Below are 23110 nucleotides of genomic sequence, written 5' to 3'. Positions count from 1 at the left end.
TAAGGGTACTTTGTGGTGCCTTTTCAGGCTGTGTTTATTGTTCCAGTACTACACCTTCTGCCAGTACCTGGGGCAAGATGCTGTGCTGTGCCTTGTGCAGTCAGGCTGGATTCCTTATCCATGTGAGAGTTCTCTTAAACTTCATTTTGGGATGCTCTGAGGGGTAAATCAGCTGGCTCCTGGAGAGTTTGCAGCCAAATAGATCGTTGTTTGTAGTGTAATGGGTGAATAACTGTGTGGGTGTATGGTCATAGCAGCTGTCAAACTCTTCTGGGTGGAAAATCAAGCAAACTGAACACCTGAATGCATTAAGTGCTTAACCTGCTTTGCCTGGACTTGATGAGAAACAGTACCACTACCAGCAGTGCTGCTGTGTTTGCAGGGACGTGGTAACTTCTAGGAGGCACAGGCCAGCAATGGTGACCTCTTCAGGTAAGGTCACAACTGCAGCTGAAGATAAAATAAACTGATGATATTAGCTTAAAAGTGTCCTGTTTAAAAAAAGGTGTTTAATGGATACAATCTGTACCTACACAATATAGATTGGTATGTTTTCTTCCTTATGGCACACATAAGCAACAATCTATATCTGAATCTGATTGTCCAGTAGTCAGTGTTTTAGTTCTTTGAGTTGCCTTTCCTAGATCAGATATGCATGTTGTGGAAGGTTGGCATATGCTAATGCTAGGCTGATAAGTATGCTGAGGAGCCTGAGATAGAGTGAGTTGTGGCAGAGCTGACATTATAGAGGTCATAATGCTATTTTCACAGGGTACAGTGGTCATTCGTCTAAGTGCTTTCAAACAAGCAGTTTTTTTGCTATTTAAAGAAAACTTCCTTTACCCAAAAGAGCCTTTATAATAGAAAAGCTAAGGAAGTTGTAGTTGCTGACTGGAAAGCTTGGTTATTTATGCTTATCATTAGTAAAATACCCATCTTTTGAAGAGGTGTAGAAATGTCAAATGTGTAATTCAAAGTCTTTTTTATTTTCTTTACCTCTGCTTGACACATCTCAGCCACCTCCACTGCTAAGACTGGGAGTCCATTGTAGGAAATTTTCCCTGCAGGGTTAAGAATGTTCAGGAGATGCTGCCGTCTCAAGAACTGGTGATATTATCCAGCACAGTGAAGAAATCCCCTTTAGATACTAAAGGTATCAATAAGAGACAAAACCCAGGCTATTCAATTATTCAAAAAGCAGGACTCTGTATTTGGTACTAATGCTTAGGGGAAAGGAAGAAAGCAACATGAGAGGCTTAGAGAGTAAATATCGGGAGAGAAAAAAATAGAACAAATGAACAACTCCTCCTCCATTACCCTTTTATGAGCCATGGCAGGGAAAGATGCATAACTATTTAAAATGGGAATATAGGAGAATACATGTTTTAGGTGGGTACAGGATATTGGTAACAAGTAACTTGTTTTAAGTCTGTCTTCCCTAACTGCATATAAAATGTATAGTGCTAGTACCACTGATGAAGTCTTGTGCTTAAACATCAGTATCTCTCAGTTGCTGTGATTCATTCTGTACAGAGCTTCATCTTTCATATATATATATACATATATAAAAAAATCTTCTAAAAGGAGTCCATTGTAAGCTTTGGTGGTAGCAGTGCAACCAGCGGCGCACTGTTTCTTTTCAAACTCTCTTAGACGAAAAGAGATTTAATAGTGGATTTTGCAGTTGTGTTATAATTTGACAGTAAAACATGTAGTAGATTTAGTTATTTTTTTCTTTCCTCTCAGCTGCATATGTATACATGGAACTGCGCATGTGTTTCAACAGTTTTTCATGTTCAATAGTACTCCCCCCCCCTGCATGACAATATATAAAGTTGCCAGTTTAAAACAGTCCATAGAGGAGGAAAATACAGAATGTTTGTCCTTCAGGAGTCTCTTTGCCAACCTGAATAAACATTGCAGAGATACCTGAGTCATTAGGGATTTACTCTGCTAGGCAATTTCACCCCATCACCCTTTCAATGTAAATAACTATCCTTAATTAATGGAAATGCAATATATACTAAGTAATGACAGACCAAGTAAATTAACAAATGCAGGATAAGATGATGTAGCTCTGTTGAAGGCATTGGATGAGGATCTTGCTCCTTCATCTCACTAGTTTAGGCCAGTTTAAACAAACATGAAGTGTAAACAAACCTTCTTTACACTGTACAACCTTTTTTACACTGTACAACAGCATTGAAATGAAATTGTTAGAATAAGTAATTGGAAGCACAAATGAAGTCATTTAGGCATGTGAATAGCTGGATTTGGTATGCAGCCCAGAACAGCTGTCTCCTGTACCCACAACCACTGACAAACACAGAAAGGAAGGCCAGACTTCCACAGCCCATTTCTGACAGTGCACAAATAAACAACTGTGGTGAATTTAACAGTAAAGACAATATTAATCCTTCCCCATTCCTGCCATCTTGGGGATTTAAAAGGTAAATGAAATTAAGTGAAAATTGCATTTAGCAGTCTGCATGTTTAGGCTCATCTTTGCCTTCCCTTCCCTTGCTCCTCCTGTCTCTTAAAATCTTTTTACTTCCTTTTTCTTTATACCAACCACCAGTGACATGCCAAATTCCCCTGCTTGGTTTAATTATTAATTTCTCTGTAAAGGCCCAAATGTAAAAATAGAGTAATGCAGCAGGGACATAATGATATTTTTCTTTCAGCTCTGTTTTCACGTTCTGCCTCTCTCCAACTGGCCTTGTCTTTTCTCCCTTTCCTCCTTCAGTACTTTGCTCTCTCCTTCTTTCAGACTCAGTAATCCTTAACAAAAAAAAAATACCTTTGTGAGTGATGGAAGGAAATGAATTGGGCATGGGAAGTGTGAGATTTCATAATGAGAAAACAGAAGGGGGGAGCCCCAGAAATTTCACAAATTATCCTGAGGAAAATTAAATTTGCAGGTGCTGTGGGGCCATGGCCTAAGTCTTCATAATTCTACTCTTCTGTAAGAGTGGTACCTGCTTTTTCAGTTTACTTTTACTTTTATTTTTTCCTGTCTGTCTCCACCTGCAGTTACTTCTTCATGACTTGGAAAGGAAGCTTTTTGAAGCAGAGACTGCTTTGTGGTTTGTGTGCCAGTGTGGCTTCCATATATTTTATGTTACCAGGTCAATGGAGATAAAACTAGTAGCTGTCATCCCTCTCTGAACAGCTAGTCTCAAAATTCAAGAGTGTGCTCCTATTTAAAACACAGAAGGGATGGACCTCTGTGACAGTGTTGTTAACAGTGTTTGGGCAACATGTGTATTATTTCTTAGGTACGCCAGTACTACTATTTGCAGAGGAAGGAACCTACACACAGCTTCTTGAGAGGGTAAACTGGCTATGTGCCACCTCAGCTCAGTTCTCATATTCCAGTTCAGTTTCAAGTTAGCTTGGGCATCTGCACTATGGATGCTTACAATTCTTCCTCTTGTACAGGGGAGAACTGAGGATTTGATTTTTTTTTTTCTTTGCTACTAAGTAATATTGAACAGGAGCTTCAGCAGGAGAGTGAAGCACAACAACATGGGTTAAAACACTTGTTGAAATAAACCTACCCCCTGCAATGGCTGGATCTTTTTGGATGGAACTGTTTCTGTCATAAATGACAGCTACACTTGATTCTTTATTACTGAGAGGTGTTTTCATATTTTTTGTAAAATAAGGAGTATATCTTGCATTGTACTGCAAAAGTGCTGTATAGGAATCCTTAATACGGAACACAAACATATGCTTTTGCAACAGTATTCCTCTAAGTACATTTTTCTTCTGGCTGTATCCAGGCCAAAAAAGCTAAGAGTTTCACAGTAGTGAGGTATGGCACAGAGCTCACTGATTGCGGTGTGAAACAGTAAAGGATGATGAAAGGGAAACTGCAGAAACCTTTAAGCATGCACATATATTTTTCTTCTGCATCCTTCCTTTTGGGTGGTTGAAAATGATCCTGCCGTATGTTGTGTTGTTTAGTTTTTCTTTGGTTGGTTTTTTTTTAGAAAGGATAGTGTAAGAAATTACGTTAACAAGAAAAAAAAAATCATTTTTTTCCTGCCAGAGGGGATAGGCATCTTTTAATTCCTGTAGTAATTCTAAAAGTCAGTATGATTCAGGGATTCCGTGTAGCTCACTGCTGCTCTTCAGTCTACAAGCAATTAGTTGCTTGGGCCTGCCAGACAAACAGCAGGTTATTGATATATACATATATTAGTCAAATATTTGTGTTTGATTATTGTCTAAAGTACACATTGACTGCTTTCCCCTAAATAACTCATTGCAGTTTTAGTTGCAAATATTGCACCTTTTTGTTGGTATTAGCTTCATTACAGAGTATCTTGTGATCACATCAGCACCAAAATGTAAATTGTTTTAACTGAAAACCAAAATACTTCTTGTAGGAACAATGCCAACAGCAGCTGAAGCTTGTTCAGGATTCAGTCAGAACATGCCAAGTTCACAAACCTCACAAGCAGGTCTTCTCCAAAGGTCTAAGAGAATATTGTGGGAGAAGTGAAATCATACATAGACAACAGAGGGAATTGGTGTTCTTATGCTTCACCTTTCTTCTGATAAATGTGCTGCAATACCATCCAGCGATTTAGATCATTTACTCCTACTGTAACAGCATAAAATCATGCTCAGGCAGATTATGTATTATTAACCTTTCCCTTCTACTTCTCCAGTTCCCCAGCTAGTTCTTGGTCCAGCTGGAAAAGTGGCAGCAATGGTACACACATATGGACATGATGTGGCTGGCTGGCTAGCGGGGTGGGTTTTTTCCCTTCACCATGTTGTACGACCAGGCTCAGAGCAGTCCTGAATAACATTAAAGCATTGCCTCTGACAGTTCAGAGTGCTTTGCCACCGGTGGTTTCCCCAGAGGACTCTAGGTCTGAATGCTGAGAAGAGAATAGACGTCCTTTTCTGTCCTTGACAAGAAAAGGGCATCGCTCAGCAGAGGGTTTATTTAACAGCTTGATTGTATCCATGCGTAATATCAAGCAGTAAAATGTTAGTAAGAAATAAGTTTAGCAGGGGACGCTACTTCCACACTGCCCAGTATTAAGCTGTCAAAATCATCCCTGAAATATGCCTCCTTCTCTGATGAGAAGTTACAAGTGGGTTATAATTCACCATGTGTTTCTGAATGCAGCGATACGCCAGAGAAAGACAGCTCACTGCAGCAGGTGATGTGGGAGTGGAGAAACTACCAAATAAGGGAAGCTAAAAGGAGAAATTACTTTTCATGGCACTGGGGAGTCACGTTTCCATTATAATTGTATGCGCTCTACCTGTCTCTGAAATTCTCTTACATATATTAATGCTACAGCAATCTGTATGAACAAGATGGGCAGTATGCCAAAGGGGGTTGTAATTTTCAAGTACCTCCGTATTGTTGCTGGAGAGGGGAGGAGGATATCCACTAACAGTGTAATTATGTGGCAATTCCAAGAAAATTGATTATTATTAGCTTTTTATGATCACACTAACAAAGTCAATGATCCAAGATGAAATAGCAAAAATTAGTACTTGAACAATATTCAGCAACAAGATATCACCAGGTGAGAGTGGCTGTATCTGAAACCAGATAATTCCTGAAACTGAAATGGCCATCTCCCACCAATTATAACGATGGATGTGCTCTATTAAAGCGTGATCCACTTTAATGGGGGACTCCAAGGATGACAGGCCATGTAAGTATGCAATGACACATACAGTATCAAGAAGTGGGTGGGTGTTTATTCTAAATACCCACATCACTGGGGTATTTGCACCTTTAACCAACAGAGAGAATTACAGGTAGTGAATACAGATCAATTTCTTCAAGTTGGTTATTGCTTTAACAAAATCTTTTGTCACTTTTTCTAACATCCATCTTCAGTCCCCCAAACACAGCATGGAGACTGGATACCTGCATAGTTAGAACTATCATTTCCCAGCCATGTCTTCCCCTTTGAGGCTCCGTGGTTTTATAAATAAGAATTAAAAACACTCCTCTGTGCTGTGAGAAGGCTTTTCTAAAAGGAGAGCAAGTTGCTGCAATACAATAGCGTAATATTTTTTAATGTTATAATAATAAAGTAGGGGAAAGAGAATAATCATTATTGCTCTTTCTTGTAATTAGTTTGCTTTCCGATATCCCACACTGCAACTAGAACATTATTCAAGAACACCCATCACAGTGCTTAACAAGATTTAATGTACATTTATTCTTAACATGTGGAACATATAAAGATTTTATACTGAATAAATGAAATTCATTAAGCCAGAGGAAAAGGAGGAATTTACATCAAGTTTTTTCTTTTTTAACTACATTATCTTGAAATACAAATGCAGATTCTTGTCACTGAAAAATCTTTGAAGTTGTGTTTCTTCTTTTTTTTTTTTCCTGTATATATTTTTTTGTCTGTAGACTGGTAACCATTTTCTTAAATCAATCCATACGTAACCATTTCCACACCTTGATTTATAAAGCAAATTGTGATCAGCTGCTCTCCCGAAATAGAGCATGACTTTATACATACAGAAACTTGTACATTACCCTCAGTTGTTGGTTTTCTGTGTTGGGTTTTTTCTTTTTTCTTTTTTTTTTTTTTAATTATTTTTTGGAGATATGGCCCAAATGAAAGAAAAAGTAATTCTACTATCACTTTGTAGATACCACATCATGAAAAAGAAACTAAAAACTTTGTACTAAAAAAAAAAAAAATGAGGGTATGTTTAATGTACAACTTCTATATACATCACGGCCCTTAGGCAATAAAAAAATATTTTAAAAAATGATTAAAGGAATTGTGAAGAACTGTCATTGTGGAAGGTCAAAAAAACAGATGTAGACAAGACAGTTCTGGTGAGGAAGCAATTGATGTTTATCATCAGGTTTTGCTGAAAAATCTTTTAACTTGACTTTCTTGTTTTGTTTTGCTCCTAGCCTAATGTAACCATTTCTCCTGAGGAGAAACCAGTATTGTTTTGTATTCTGACTACTGACTGACGCCCTCCTTGATCCCCTACACCTACATCACTAGAATCTTCTATTGCACAGAGCTTTGGGTGATGGTATACAAGTTTTTTTTATTATTTTTTCCTTATTTGAAAAAATAAAACACACAGGAACTTGGTATGTTGGTTATTTTTCACCTTTTTGTTTCAAAGTGGTGAGTTTTTTTTCCATCATACAATGGTTTGCCATAACATTTTTTTTAAAAAGTCACTAGGTTCGCTTCCCCAAAAATATGCAATACAAACATGGAAAAGAACATTGAAAAGGATAATCTATGGAAAAAAAAGTGTGACCTTTGAATGTACTAGACAGCAACTTTGGTTAAAAAAAATAAAAAGATGTACTTATACACATAGACAGCAAATATTAATTTCATAACTGTTCAAATTAATAATTTCTTTAATTCCCAATTGGTAAATAGTGAATGGGGCAGAGGAGCAAAGATTCTTTTTTTTTCCTTCCTACATTGGATAAACAAGAACAGAAAACAGCCAGTTATATGTGACCCTCTAATCTCCACTCACACATGCTTGGCTTCTCACTTATGTCATAACTGCCCAATCTGAAAAAGTACATCACAGATGACAGATGCAACCAGAGAGTTCAGGACAGCAGATATTGAGATATCCAGCAAACGACCCTCGTGCAAAAGGAATTCTGAGCGGTTCTCGTCCACTCTAGCCATAGCCAGCAAGGCCTTGGCTGCCCTGCACATCATGTCTACGCTAGGTGGCTCCAGAGGTGGAGGCTGCATGTGCATGAGGTTATGCTGGCTCTGCTGGTACTGGGCCATAGTGACCCCATCCTCCAGGAAGCTTATCAAGTTTCCGATGCTTCCCTTCTGCACAGCTATTGCCCTTGCTGCTAATGTGTCCCCCTGGGCAAGGTTCGATAAGAGCGCCATGGACATTTCTCGGCAGACCGGGTTTTTGCGGTCCCCAACGTACCTAACTAAAGTAGCGTAGAGTTTCTCCTGACGACTGAATGGGGGGGTGGCCAAGATAAGGTCCACATTATTGTCCTGGATACTGAGCTTACACAGGGTCTCCAGCACAAGTCTCTGAGGCGAAAGAACTGAGTTGGGCCCCACAGTTGGAAAAGGATCCTGTGCCTCTGCAGACGGGCACACCATCCAGTGCAGCAAGCCATCCAAAATTGGCAAACAGATGCTTTCTGTGTAAGCAGACAAGTCTAGCTGCCCAGAAATGTTGGCTAATGTGACCAATGTATTATCCCTCAAGACCTCGAGGCAGTCCCACCACCACTCATCCTTGCTGCAGGCCACCCCTTTGTCCTCCTCTTCCTCTTTCTCATAAGTCTGCGGCGCTCGCTTTCTTTCTGGATGCTCATGGTGAAGAAGGATCAGCTTTCCCAGGATCAGCACCAAGCCTGGATGTTTGGACATTTCGGTGTCATTGCCAGGCACAAAAGACAAGCTACGGACGATATTTGACACACAGATGCAGCGTTTGGCCAAGGAGTCTTGCCAGTGAGTTATGGTGCATAGAGGAGTCTCATCCCGGCTCCTTGGCTCATCCTCTAGCAGTTTAATATTCCGGTGGCTTTTGGCTTGATGGATCCCAAAAGGAAATTTACTGCTTTCTGTTTGGGAACCAGAGTTTGAGTCTTCAGGCAATGCTCCTGGCCGAGCTGAGAGGACGTCATCAATGGTTGCTGTTATACTTTTTTCTTGTTGTTCTTCAGATTCACCTTTCCCCTCTAGGTCCTTCTTTTTGCTTGGAGAGTTCAAGGGAGGAGGGGCTTTCCTGCGTGGAGGAATCTCCATCTTGCTTTCAAAGTGAGTCTGGATATGCTCAGTTGTGTCCCCACCACCAAGCTGCCAGTGGAGAAGTCCACTGTCAAATTCCTGAACACGTCCAAGTTTGTCAGATCGGTCAACAACAAATAGATTATTTTTCTTTACAATCTTTATTGGCAGCTTGTCAAATTTACTGGCTTGTTTTGGCCTCTCACTTGGATCAGCAATGGCACCAGGAGTGGAAAAAACAATGCTCTTTTCTTCCCCTTCTACCTTTTCATCCTCCCCTTCCTCCTCATCTTCATCAAAATAGTCAATACATTCGTCGTTCTCCTCTTTTCCAGTATCCTCTGCCAAGGACTGGCTATCATCCTTCTTGGCTGCTTTGTGATCAAGTGCTTTGTGTCCTGGATCTCCCACTTCATATTCCATAAGGATTCCAAAAATGTCAATCAGGCATTTTCTAAAATATTCTACTAAAAGCTCAAGAAATCCAGACAACTGAGGGGAGAAGAAAGAACATAAAAATCAGATAAAAGGAATTTTATTAGGAACATTGATGCATACACGTGTGAATGTTTCCAGACTCCTACTGCTGTGGACTTATGAGTAGGTCCTGCATGGCAGAAGTTAATCAAAGGAAAAATTCTTCTAGCATCTGTCCAAATAGTATGTAGTGTCTATCATAGCTCCATTTGCTTGAACTGTTACAGGTATGAGAAGTGCAGAATTTTATTCATATGTCTCCTTTAAGCTACAGTAGGCATCTATCCTAGCTGTTCTATCCTCTTGGAAGTGGCTGCCATTCTTCATGTTCTGCACAGAGTACTGAACTTTCTGACTCACATAGTTTTTCTGACTTGTACTTTTATTAGATGTCTGAAGTTTACAATTCTTGCTCTCCTCCTTTGTGTCTCAGTCCCCAAAACCAACTGTCCTGTAGGAATCTGCAGTTCAGGGTCTAGGTACGAACGTCCTAGATTAATACCCTGTCTCGATCGGAACAGCTCCATTTTTGCCTGGCAATACTTACAAATTGTTACTGGAGCCTGGCACTTTAAGTCACCCTTCAGAAACAGTCTTCATTTAGGTTCAATCCTTTTAATTAATTTGTAATCACTTTCTTATGGAAAGGCAGGAATTGAACTTGATATTCATTTACCCTCAGTGTCTTTATTATTAAAAGTTCTTTGCTGTTATGATGTATTCAGCCTGATGTCTGGCTTTTATTGTGGTGGTGGTGTTTAAAATCGTGGGCTAATAGGTTTTCAGCAAAATGCATCCTTTTGTCTGTCCTGTATTCTCTTATGACTGCCAAACCCTCAAAGAATTAAGAACAAACTGATGCCTATGAACTGCAGGAATTACCAGTCATCATCCAGAGTCCTGACTGCCACTGGAAACAGACCCCAAGGTAAAAGTAACAAAAAACCTGTATTTAAAATATGCCTGGTATTCCATGCAACTTGCACAGGGTGCATTAATGCAGTTTCTAACAGGTTTCAGAGGAGGGTCACCTCACTTCGCTTCAAACACCTGCAACAGTTAGACACGTAACCTAATTGTCTAGATTCCTTTTATAATCAATGGTCTTTTACAGGCCATTTCTAGGGTATGATTCATCTGACCTATTTTAGATCTCTGCTTCAGGGTGAGATGAATCATGCTATAGATATCCCTAGTTCTAAAGTTAGGCGGGATGAAATGTACCATTTGTGTCTGTATTTAAAAAAGGTCATTATATTTAAAAAAAGATGAGTTACACTATTAGTAACCAACGAATGAATGGAGCAGAGAAACTGAATATTTAATTTGTACAAATTTTAGATGATGTGCACTATCAGCATGCCGTCTATTACCACCACCTAACAGGCCAATGATTAGAGGAGGGCTGAAAAATGCTGGGAGGTAGTGAGGCAAAGCACACGCTGTTAAATCCTGTGTTACTTGCATCCTGTGGACGGACAGTGGATTTTAGCCTTTATATTGCCCATCTGATATTTCTGGGCAAAATTAATTTACTGGAAGAAAAAAACAAACAGAAAATAAGCAATTCAAAAAATCCCACAGCCTAGTATGGAACTTCTGAATAACACAAGTAGTCACCAAAAGACAACTTCAAATCCATTTTAAATAGTTTTGCAAAGCCTATTACGGAAACACAAGATTACTAACATACGACTGTTTTCTGGGATTGTCTTCGTACTTTCATGAGGGTGAATATACATGTTAGTCTTCTGTCAGTGCCAAAATTCCTACATTCTTACATGCTCCTTTCTACAAGAGATACCCTTCTTCCAGGCTCATTATTTCCCCTATTTGACCTAAAGCTATCTCTTGTTGCTGTTACCAATCATAAACAAAAGAGAAGTTTCAAAATACTCAATTTCATGTTAATTATAATAAATTTTAAAGGACTTCTGCATTTTTGTAGGTATCTTGTTTCAGTTTTCCTTCCTTGGAAAGTTGTGAAGCAAACTGCTTTGCCACCTACCTGAGAGAGGTTGAAAGTAGCAACAGTGCTGTCATCATACAGAAGAATATTAATAGTGTCTAGCGCCCAGGTACTTTCAGCCAAAAGACCAGATTTAAGAGACATCATCACTCTCCAGGCCTCAGGAGTTACTGGAGGAAGAAAGGAGAAGTAAAACAGTGCATCCCTAGAGACATTAATGAGTTCTGAAAGATTAAAATGTCACATTCTGAGGGTGCAGAATTTAAATGAAATAGTTACTAAAACACCGGGCAAGACCTGCTTTCATCACTTAGTTCTGTTCAGCTTTTCTGTAACCGCTGCTCAGCCTTCATACTGGAGCATGACAGGCCATTCTTCCTGACTTTGCTGAAGCCAAAATAATCGTAACTTAGAGAAACTGACTAAACCAAATAACTGGTACATAAATACTCTGTTAGGAGTTTGGGAACTTGAAGTATGAGAACTTGAATGTATGAAATGTAACAGGAACTCAGGAAGATACTTGGAAAAGAATGGGGAGAAACAAACATGACAAATAATATGGAATGAATAACTGAGCCCCTCAAGGGAAACATAAACAATAACTACACAGCAGAACAGCATGAGTTTCCATGGAACACAAACACAGAAAGCTTTGCTCAGCTAAATTTTGTACTGGTGATTTAACATACATTTTTAAGAACATTTCAACACATATAATTTGGAAATCTGAGGCAAGCTTCATTTTTCATGCATTTCTGGAGACCTCAGGTCTCTATTTAAAATACTGCTTTCATTTCATGTTAGATTGTCTGGGATGAGTTTTACCTGTTACCCTCTCCAATGCATATGTTATTACATTTCTATTGAAGACAATCAAATTATAGTTACTAAAATTAACTATTTGTCAAAAGAAAATGTAAAATCAAAATCGCAGTCCCTTTCTCCCAACCTGTTTTAGCATTTGGCTTTTATTTTGATTCTTACCAATATCTTTTGAGGTAATTTTTCGTCTTGGTTTTAAGACTGGTTGGGATGCTTCTACAGAGCCTGGAGGGAAGGTAATTTCTCGCCTAATTGGTGGTGGCTGGGGTGGAGGTCCTGTGACCTGTGACACTGGAACTGTGGGTATAACCTTTTGCATCTTCATGGAGGGTAGAAAAGGAGACTTGCTTGGAGACATACGGTTTTCTAAAGAGCGCTGGAAGGATGCTGGACTTGGAGCTCTAGAGATGTGGTTTGGCATAGAGGGTGGTGTCTGGTAGGATGACTGAGGAGGTCTAGTGATAGGCTGCATGGAGGCTGAGGATGACATATAAGAAGGCTGACGTTGGTTGACATGAGAAGGCCACTGACTCTCATGGTTTATCCTCTGGTCAGGTACCATCATATCATCACTGCGATTCATCCCTGGATATGGTGGGGCCTGTGCAGGGCCTCCTGGACCTTGCCTATTCTGGTAAGGGTAAGGCATATCATTTCGTGTTGGCCACATGTTCTGCTGAGGACCTTCGCTGGAGGATGATGACTGCATGGGGCCACCAATCATCTGGGGAGGTATTCCATGCTGCTGCATTTGTCCTGGGCCCTGCATTCTCTCCCTGTTATATGGATATGGATACTGTCCCTGCATGGGCCTCCTGTCAGGTCCTGTGTAAGCGTTGCTGTACTGGTTATACATTTCCTGTTGCTGGTTGCCATACTGCATGTTATACATATCCCCTTCATGACGTTTGGCTGGAGGCCCATACATGCCATCCATGTGTCGCTTGTAGTTCTGGAAAAAAAAAAATGTGGAGAGAAGATGTGTCACTTTTACTCCATTCTCAATACAGATATATTTGCTGAAAGCTCACTTAAAAAGCTGAAGGCGCTTAGTCTGTGCTAGGGGTTCATGCTGATTCCAGAGCCAGGCACACAGTGCTACAGTTAGGCTTGATCCAGTGGTTTCTTTTTAAGTCTCTGTTTAGCTGTGCTTATAACTTAATACTAAAAAGAAATTTATCTTTGGGCTAAATTTTCTTATGCTTGCTCCCTTTCCTTTCCTTTCTGACAGGTTAAATTCCACTGCTCATTTCAGACTTGTATGAAAAGGCAATGGTCCTCATCAACTAAAATATTTTCACTTCTTTTTATGCTTGGTCTACTAAGAAAAAAAAGAATTCAAAAAATTCAAAACCACTCAGTGAATCTTTTCAAGAGACAAGCACTGAATAAACTCTTAAAATAGTAAGATATGCTGCAGGCATGCATGTCTGAAATTCTGGATCTTAGAACAGGGCATAGGCAACACATAGTAAATTTATTAGTAGGAGAAAACATTCTGTTGCATTTGCTACTCTGTGTAATTCCCAGGAACATGGTCCTGTTTGGGCAGCCATCCCTCTTCCCAAATCATCCTAATCACATTTAATTTACTGTGTGATTATTACAGCAAATGGTCACATCCAAATGTTCTGCTCGAGTTTATGCAGGTTCTTACCCTGCTGATCAGTAATGAATTAAGCAATGTAACTAACATCTGCCACCTATGGTCTATTCCCTCTTTGTTTCTCACCCTCTCATGTGGGGAATGTTGTGTGAAGTGAGCTGTTTTAAAATCACACAAGCTGTATGTATTTATGTTTAAGATGGCAGAACTAAAAAAGATGTTGCAGTTTGAGGGGAAGGTGGTAAGGTTTGCAGTGGTCCTTCATTCCTGTGGGAGTCTGTTCCACAGTTCAAACCACACTGAGTGCTCTGAAGCAAAATATGTGAATTAAATGGGTGATTCTTGAATATATGATCTACAGCAAATGCAGAGTTACAGCTCCCCTGGAAACTGTAGCTCAGTCACACTGCACAATGTATACTAATGTGCTGGAGTTAAGAACAGATAAAATCCTGTATGTATTCAATATGGGTCAGTTAAAACAGCTCTGGGATTCATAAACTCATCTTCTAACTTTGGTGCACATAAAACCACAACTACTGTATTGCATGAAAGTATTTTTTTCTTTAAACTAACTTGCTATAGAGCTATCTGAGAAATACCTATTCTCAGCCTTACATAAACTACTTGCTGTAGTAAAGTCCACCCTTGGGGCCAATGTATACATTAAAAGCTGACTTGGCAGTTGCCACACCTAAAAAGATGGTGTTTGTTTTGCCACAGTGACTCAGTACTTAAAGTAGACACTGGGAATGAAGCATGTGCCTTTTTAAAAGCAGTTCAGTGCTTCTGTATATGTAGCGGCAACACACCTAATAGTACCCAAGGCTGAGGACAGCGATGCACCTGAACTCCCCCTTTCTGTGTAAAGGTTTGGCAAGAGGCTGGGGCTGCACAGTGTGTCTCTCTCCACTTGGGATGCAGAATTCTGAGACCTCACAGAAGACAAAAAGACACCAACACTGAAAACCTGCTGCCTAATAGCACTTGAGGTATGAGCATGTGGCACAGGAACTGAAAAACCTGTCTCAAAGTGCTTCATTAGCCCCAGGAGTGCTCCAAGCACCTTCATACCAGATCATGCCTAGCCTTCGGGTTGCTGATGAAGATTCGAAAGGGCCTTTTTTTCACATTCTTCCTGTACTACTATAAATTGAGATTTAGGAAATTGAAAATAACCTAGTGGCAACCTAACCTCTAGCTGAATGAAGAAGTGGAGTCCTCTGGGAGTGGGAGGGAGAGGCTGAGGCCAGCCAGGATCTTTGCCCTTAATTCTTCAGTGCTTTTTTTTGCATTAATGCATTTTGCATTCCAGAGTCATTGTACAAGGCATATAAACAGCATTAAGGACAGGGCCAAATATATTTTTACAAATTCTAGCTGTCTCCTTGCTTAACTGAGCATGTAGTTAATATATTCCCTGCATACGTTAGCATGGAATATCACAAACTGCTCTGTTACAGATCTTTGCAATTCTCCCATTAAATCACCTAGACTGCTAGCATATGACCATCATAAAGAACAACAGAACAGTTTTTTGATTATGCTATTTTAGAGATGTTATGAACCAAAGACATAAGCAAGAAATTCTGAAATTGGAATTTATATACATTTCCAGTGCAGTGCAAACTAAGATCTCCTTTTTTAGTGGTGTCCCTTCCCTCACCCCCTAAATTCCCTAGTAAAACTCTACCCAAACTATCTGAAATTGGTTGAAAACTTGTTTATATTTAAATTCTTATATTGTAAGGAAATGCTTTCTATTTTGGAAGCGAACTTCAATTCTAGTTATTGTATGACTAGAAATCAATTAATAACATGCAGGATGAAACTCTGATCCTGTTGAAGTCAGTGTAGTTTTGCTATTGACTGCTAAGATGAGCTTTTGCCTGCAAGGTAGTACTGTTACACCTCAAAAAAACCCTATTAATAATTTTTTTATTTTCAAAGTTATTACATGGTTAGGGTGACTGAAATGCATAAATGGTTAAACTATTTTTAACATTAATAATGTTCTCTCTCATGTGTTTGTACCATATTATTACTAGAGACAATGTGGGGAAATGTGCCATCTGACCTGTATTGAAGATAGGTATCTCATATCACATACCACAGCAGTGTAAATAATTGAGAGTAGCGCACATTTTAACTTGTTCCAGTTTTCTGCTGGGTTCACTTGACTGCATGATATTAGGTTAAGACCCTTCAATCTGCCAGCCAAGCAGCTTTCCTGTTTGTTTCTGGTATTGAGGCAGCATCACTTTACTATCCTATGAACTAGACTTTCCCAGTCTGCTGGTTATTAACTTGGGACAATCACTTGATACACATCCAAAGCCACAGAACATCTGTTAAAATTTACACTCTTCCAGTGTAATGAACGTATTTTCCTATAGTTGTACATGCACTGCTTGTCTATATGGGGTGTGATTTGGACCAGAGCTACAGTACTCCTCTGTGTTAAAAGACATGTATTGTATAGGCAAATATTTGAATGTATACAAAATTTTGGGGTGACATTTATTAAACAAATGTTACAGATATAGCTGTTTTACCCTCTCCTACCTGCTGCTGTGGATACATTCCAGGTTGATGTCCTCCATATGGTGGCTGTCCTGAGGGAGGTCCTTGTCCTGGATACTGCTGCCCATATGGTTCATGCCTAAAATGAAGCATTCAAATCAACACTTAAGAGCTGCTGGAAAAGCAAAGTGCTCTGATGATCTTGCACCTTGAAGGTAATTGCCATTTGGAACCAAGGTGAAGGTACAGTGAGGTATGGTACTGAGCCTGATGTAATAAGCTCTGCTAGAGCTGTTTGTGGAAGAGAGGAGGTAAAGCAGATAGAAGAAAGGAGGAGTAGTGAAGATGCAAGAGAGATTTAGAGGTAGCAGTCATGAATGGGAACAGAGTATGGTCAGCAAAGAGGTAAGACAGGCTGCTGCAGCACTGGGAATGTATCTTATGTGCAGCTCAAAGATTGCAAGTCACAATTCTCGTGTTTTAACAAGAATTACCAAGCAAGTCACCAACCAAGCTACTTTCTGGATTATTTAAGAGTATAATCAATAGTTAACTGTTGATTTGAAGTGAAATTGTAATTTTAGTCTGATGCTAGTGACAGGAAGTGAGTACAAATTTAATTGCAATATGTAACATTTAAATACATCATTACTGAGTAAAACCAGTACTTTTAATTTTGCTGATGTTCATGTTATTTTTAATTAAAGCTACATAATGAAGCATACACATAAAAGGTAGAGCTGCATTGCACCTGGAAACTTACCTGTGGCATGTAAGACCTCCAAGGAGCACTACAGTGCAACTACAATATTTTTAGCACATCTGAATGAAATTTAGGTTGCTGAAATGAAGTACTTGGAAAGTATTAAGACTGATAAATACCAGTTGTACTGCATACCACAACGTCAAGTAATTCCTCTCTGTACACTCACTACCAGTGAAAACACATCTATAATTTGAGTATAATTATGGAAGCAATATATCACGGAGTGTCACAGAAACAGAGGACCGGAGAAGCTGACATGTTTAAAGAACTAATTTTTCCAAAAGCACAGAAAACTCACATTTTTTGGGAGCTGACCAGAGTGAAAGCAATAGCTGTTCAGTATCTCCTAAACTATGATGAGGATGGAGAGAAATTACCTAATGCCAGTTAAAAACCCAATACAACTGATGGAATTGTCTACAGTTGTCCAAGATGGTACATGCAATAATATAAAACTAAGAAAGGTACATGTATGTCATACATAAGGGAACACTTCCTAAATGTTCACTTTGTTAGCCACAGAATAACCACAAAGCAGGTGAAGTTGTGGAAACTTCGGAACTGGTGTCATTTAATGATGCTCTGGAGAACTTGGGCCTGTAAAATATGTTCTAGTTCAGTGTTGGCAGGGAGATACACAACTAACTCCTTATCTAATCTCTGATTCTACGGCTACAGAAAGTCAACAGATTCATCCACGTCTCTGCCACTCCAGAAAACTGAACCAGTGGTAAAACCCTAAATAAGAACAGGCAAAACACACCAAGAGGCCACATATTCTGCCTATGTGCTCTCACAGACACTGGTAACACTAGTTGGCTGGCTATTGTAGATACTACAGAGAAATCAGTGTTCACCTTTGCTGGCCAGGGTACCAATTAGGAGAGTACATGCTTGGGTCACTGTTTGAAGGCACAACATTGGTGGACCACCAGGTGGTCCCATAATGCCTTCAGGACCCAGCCCATGATCCAACCTAAAAAATGACAAAGGAAACCTCATTCTGTAAAGAGCACTTACTCTCCAAAACTGCCACCAAAATAAGATATGCCCCTTAAAGAAAGCATTCTCTTGACTTAAAACACCTTCCATTGGAACCCTTACTCTCACTGACTCCCCAGAAACGTGACCTGTTGAACAATGTGATTATACTTGTGTTACCCTACACATCTACTGACAAACTACTAACTGAAAACTACTGCACTCTTAGACTTAAAAGACACACACTGCACCACTTTGGCTACCTTCAGGAAGCAAGAAATGAAGCTAAAGTATGCAGTCTAATGAAAGCAAAAGTAGGAATACAGAGCTGCAAAACCTACTGGAATACTTCATGTAATCCAAACACTGCCAGACCATTCTGCTTGCTGTATCAGTACTTAGACATCAGTGATTTTAGTTTCTTTTTTTTTTTTTTACCCCAAAGACTTTCCTGGGATAAACAAAAGAGGGACAAATTTCTTTTGTGTACTTCACTGAAAGACAAACCTATGAGGGTCCTGACAGACACACTGTAAGACTGGTGTCCTTACAGCTCAGACAACAGACTCCAGACTCTCCAAAAGGAATTCACTAAGAGTTCACAAACCAGACATTTAGGCTGTGCATTTTGGTTTTCATAAAATGCTCACCAACAGCTGGTTAGGTGAAAACATGGCCAGAAGACTAACTCAAGTGCCAGTTATGCCATCACGGTCCAGCCCAGCCACCAGCTAAAGGCAGTTGTCAAACACACCCACATGCTGATCTGCTGCAGCTTGAGTGACTTCTAAGGTGTGACAATTCTTCCTTATTACTTCCTGTGAACAGCTAGAGTCGGTCATTACCAGCGGTTTGACTCCCAGTGATTTAGTAAGATGCTGCAGGAAATGTAAGCTGCTATGTTCTCTGCAAGGTGTAATGGGAAAATAAGGAGAGAAAGGATCATTTTTGCTAGTGGGCTTTGCTTTTTCCTGTAGATTGACTCACCTCCTGTCATAGCCACTTCCATAAGAGAACTGCTGTCTCTGGCTCATGCTCATGTTAGACATTGCTCCAGACGGACTCTGGTTATACATATCTTGTATTCCACTGTTAGGCATTTGTCCAGGGGTCATGAAAGGCTCATTGCTTCCAGGCACTGCAACAGTAAGGGAAATGAAATATATTATTCTGAGTGCTTGAAGATATCTTTCTATTAAACGATGTATTTTAAAATAATGTTCAGATCCATAACACTGCCAAGGAGAATTAGTTGGTATCTGACAAGCTCTTCAGCGTCTGATGAAAACACATGAAGCAGCACCACTACCAACATGATGATTATAACAGTAAGGAGCTGCAAGTGAGGAAAGTAAGCTCATCCTATGGAATTGAGCTCATCAGGCACCAGGCAGCTTCTTCCCCAGGCAGCTGAAGATCAACTTGCTCTTGTTCTTTTCACCCCAAACAATGCTAAATATGAATGAAAACACAGACCTTACAAAACAGACTAAAGCAAATCTCCTAGTCTGGATTACAAAGCTGTCAAAATCAGGCTCTTTTTTTTTTTTTTCCCCCATAAAGCCCGCACACACACATGTCTGACATAATTTAATCATGGAAAACATACTGTATCCTGATGTAGCTTGTTGAACAGGGTGGGCATATTCTATGGGTCTAAGAAAAGGCACAATCACAACTATTATCACATATAAATCCCCAAGCAAATACAGGAAGAGACTCTATCCTTTAGTCCCTCGTAGTACATATGAACACAGACATTTCTATTTCAATAGGATAAACATATAACAAAGTGCAATAAGCCCACTTAATCTTACATGGATATAAAACCTGAAGTGAATCGAAGGCAGAGAGGTTTTTCCCTTCCTCCAACTGTGTTATGCTACTATCCACAGTCCAGGTGAAAGAATTTAAAGGGAAGCTTTAAAAAAATTCATGTCAGGATAACTATCTCTTTTAAAACACCTCCCTGCTTCATCACATACATTTCCTCCCCTGATTTCTGGACCTCCTCTTCCCATTCCTCCCTTTTGCTCCCTTTCAGTTTCCACTTTCTTAATTTCATCTCCTCCATCTGCTCTTCTCTTCGCAACGTTGTGAAACCTGCTTGTGTTCTTTCCACCCACTTTCCTATATGAGAAGCATGCAAGATTGATTAATTTTAAGCACGTTTTACAATATCCATCTGTAGGTGAAGTGGCCAAAAGGACAAGAGTCAGGTTTGATAATGATTTTAATTTTTGCTTTCTAAAACTAAACAAACTTTGAGTGTGTTCATTACCTTCTGTCAGAGCCTGTTCAAGTGAGAAAAAAATTAGCTTTCCTATTCTGAAAATATGTAAACTGAGACAGAGAGCATTAGGAGACTGGCTCAGTTCCACACTGTGAATTCCAAGTTCAGCCCTACTACAACCAGGCATGTTCCTTGACCACTTCATATTCTAACACTGAAGTCCAGCATCGGATTTACAGGGTGGCTAACCACCTTCAAGAAACCTATGGTGTTGCACAAAATCTAACCTTATGAATTTATGTCGTTTCCTGAAATGTATTCCTACAAGCATTTTTAGGATTCTGTTAAGTCTAAAATAAACAGTGTGACCCTGAGAGGGAAAAATACAACCAGACCAGAATGAAACACAATTGCTACACTTCTCTTTTTGCTACACCTCGCTCTTTTTGCTACAAGGATGCCATTTTACCAATGGCAAAATCAGTAAAGAGCTCATTTTTACAACTAGAACATCTTGATTACATAGAAGTAGGGAAGAATACTTAAGCTCCCACAAAGGAAATACCTTTTCTCATTCCACCGAAAGGATCTTTATTCGGCTCATATGGCATCCTTCCCATCATATCTGGCATGTTTATTCCCTGCTGGTATGGTGCATTTGGTGTCATGGAGTTTCGCTTTGGGAATGCTGCATCACTTACATCAGAAAAGGGATCATGCACACTAACTGCGCTGTTTCTAGTAGATGAAAAAAAGGAGACATTAACATCATCATCTATTCGTAACAACTGTGAAAACAGACTGGACTATTATACACCTAACCCATGATGCTGTGGCACTGATCAGTGCAGGATACATCGGAGGAACATACAAAATAGTTTCACACTAGACAATCATTAAAAAAATCTACCCATTTTTTCCCCAGGCTTATCTGGCTATTTACTTTAAAGAACCCCTAAAGGGTTTTAATCTAATTCAGCTGTGTGTGTTCCTGTTACTCATAGAAAAGTCTAAATATTTCTGAAATTTCACTAAGTTGTTTTGCTGGTTTTTAAATAGTGGAAGAAAACTCAGTCTGAATTTAAGATTACTAAAGAAGGTTCTTGTTATCCTTCCTGGAGTATCACAGATGGAGAAAAAAAGAACCTAACTATGTTTGGAGTGACTGTACATAGTTCAGAGCTTGGCTACATTCCTGCTGAAGTCAACAAGAACTTTTTTTGTTGGACTTCAGTGGGATACGAATCCTTAATGAATGGTGGGAAGGCTTCACTTCAGATTAAGTCTGTCTCTGTGACTTCCAGGACACAGAACTGAAAGGGATCTCTTAGTCCATCCAGCTGAATCCTCTGCTATCTCAACAACTGTTATTATATATGCTTTTCATAATTTGAATTTAAGTAACGCCTTAAAACCACACATTAGTCCTTCCTGAGCATGAATGTCTGGACCTGTATACCAGAGGAGTACACGGTAAACAAAGACAGGAAGGCTGTGATTCTAAGCCGGTGCTGCTGGGTTCCACCTTCCTCTGCACTCTTCACATATTCACGTGCACTCCTTTGCACTGGTGCTTGTCTGATCCGTTTCTAGTATTCAGAAAGCTAATGCAGCTCCTAATCCTTCCTCCCCTTCCCTCTCTCCCTGCCACTTTTAAGACTCCGACTAGTTCTCCACAGCATCAGATGAGTGCTCTAACAGTTGGGAAAGACTGGCTTGAACTGTTGTAGAACTGCAGCTCAACTGAAAATGAGACAAAACTCTTTTCATACCTGCCACCCTGCATAGGTGTCATCTGTCCATGAGGTGTTGATGCTGGTGTTGGGGGCTTCAAATCGCCTGGCACTTCTGTCATGGAATTACTACCAGTAGACTGTGGAGTCTGTGGGCCTTGCAAGGAACCGGAATTTGCTGTAAAATTAAAGAAACAGGAAATATTAAAAGGTAGCAGCCAAATTCCTGTGGAAATAATAATAATAAAGTAGAGAAACTGGTTCTTTCACCCATAAGTATGCTTATAACATGCATCTCAGTACTTCAGAGCTTCCCCAAAATCCTCTGATACCAGAATACGCTGTGCAGTAATAGTCATCATCTTTCCTGGAACCATGAATTTAATCTGCTGCCTGAAGCAACAGGAACAGAAATCACCTAGATGAAAGATTATTTAAATCAGAGGTCAGAGATACAAAGTTAACTGTCTATAGTTTACAACAGAGTAAATGAAGGTTGTTCTTTGGCACAGCTTGTTCATATAATCACTGCCACAACACATACATTTATAGGGCAAATCTCATCCAGAAGCTTTTCCTCACAAATTTAAACTGCGATAAGAATATAAATTCATCATTTACCACTAAAGGCAGACATCACCATGGTGAAACATGGCAAATGGTTAGTGACACACTGGAACCCTATGCCATCTTTAAGCATAGCAAAAGACTGTATTTAAGAAAAAGCAAAAGGCAACCTGGGGTACGAAGAAAGTGATCACTGAAAGTAGAATTTGAGCAGAAGGCTACAGCTAACACTCCTAATAAAACTGTAAAAATAGCAACAGACATCTGTAGTTAAGGTCATTGTAGAGTGTATGTCACAGGACCAGGTCAATTCTGCAAAGCATCTATTTCATCTTCAAAAACTTCTATGTTGAGATCTCAGAGTAACTGCACTATTGCCCTCCTTCACTATGGTAAATAGCTTTATTCTTGATATGACAAGTATAGAAAAGCTTGTACTGTTTTTTTTCCAATGAGACTTAGCAGTAATAAGGGCACTAGATGACACATAAGCTAATGATAAAATAAATCCAGACCAGTCTTTTAAAGTAGACACTGAAGTTACTATTTTCATGTAACTACTGAGGAGAAATACTCCCAGCCCCCAAGACCTGATGTAGCAGTTTTCTAATTTGAAGGTGGTTAAGTGGGAATTAGTAACAACGTTTAAACCTTGGATCTGA

General features: G+C 39.6%; 1 protein-coding gene and 1 long non-coding RNA gene across 11 annotated transcripts in view; one reads left to right on the top strand and one right to left on the bottom strand.

The window, feature by feature from the left end:
- The first annotated feature begins 2186 nt into the window (after nucleotides 1-2186).
- On the top strand, nucleotides 2187-7118 carry LOC133225644 (uncharacterized). Its single transcript, XR_009729220.1, has 2 exons — nucleotides 2187-4764; nucleotides 6929-7118. It is a non-coding gene; the product is annotated as an uncharacterized LOC133225644 (long non-coding RNA).
- The window catches only part of ARID1B (AT-rich interaction domain 1B), a 331009-nt gene continuing 314081 nt past the window's right edge, over nucleotides 6183-23110 (bottom strand). For all 10 annotated transcript variants that reach the window (XM_061378216.1, XM_061378224.1, XM_061378217.1 and 7 more), the window contains 7 exons: nucleotides 21921-22059; nucleotides 20714-20886; nucleotides 18903-19053; nucleotides 16211-16307; nucleotides 12202-12991; nucleotides 11254-11384; nucleotides 6183-9260 (listed from right to left, as the gene is read on the bottom strand). In XM_061378216.1, coding sequence (XP_061234200.1) covers nucleotides 7548-9260; nucleotides 11254-11384; nucleotides 12202-12991; nucleotides 16211-16307; nucleotides 18903-19053; nucleotides 20714-20886; nucleotides 21921-22059 — 3194 coding nt within the window. In that variant the 3' untranslated portion in view covers nucleotides 6183-7547. The remainder of the gene's footprint in view (nucleotides 9261-11253; nucleotides 11385-12201; nucleotides 12992-16210; nucleotides 16308-18902; nucleotides 19054-20713; nucleotides 20887-21920; nucleotides 22060-23110) is intronic.

Source organism: Neopsephotus bourkii, unplaced genomic scaffold (assembly GCF_033783945.1).
Source record: "Neopsephotus bourkii isolate Nb327-2 ecotype Australia unplaced genomic scaffold, CSIRO-AGI_Nbou_v1 NB_1765, whole genome shotgun sequence".
NCBI lineage: Eukaryota > Metazoa > Chordata > Aves > Psittaciformes > Psittacidae > Neopsephotus > Neopsephotus bourkii.
Note: the sequence above shows the minus strand (reverse complement) of the source record. Positions and strands in the feature narration are given on the sequence as shown.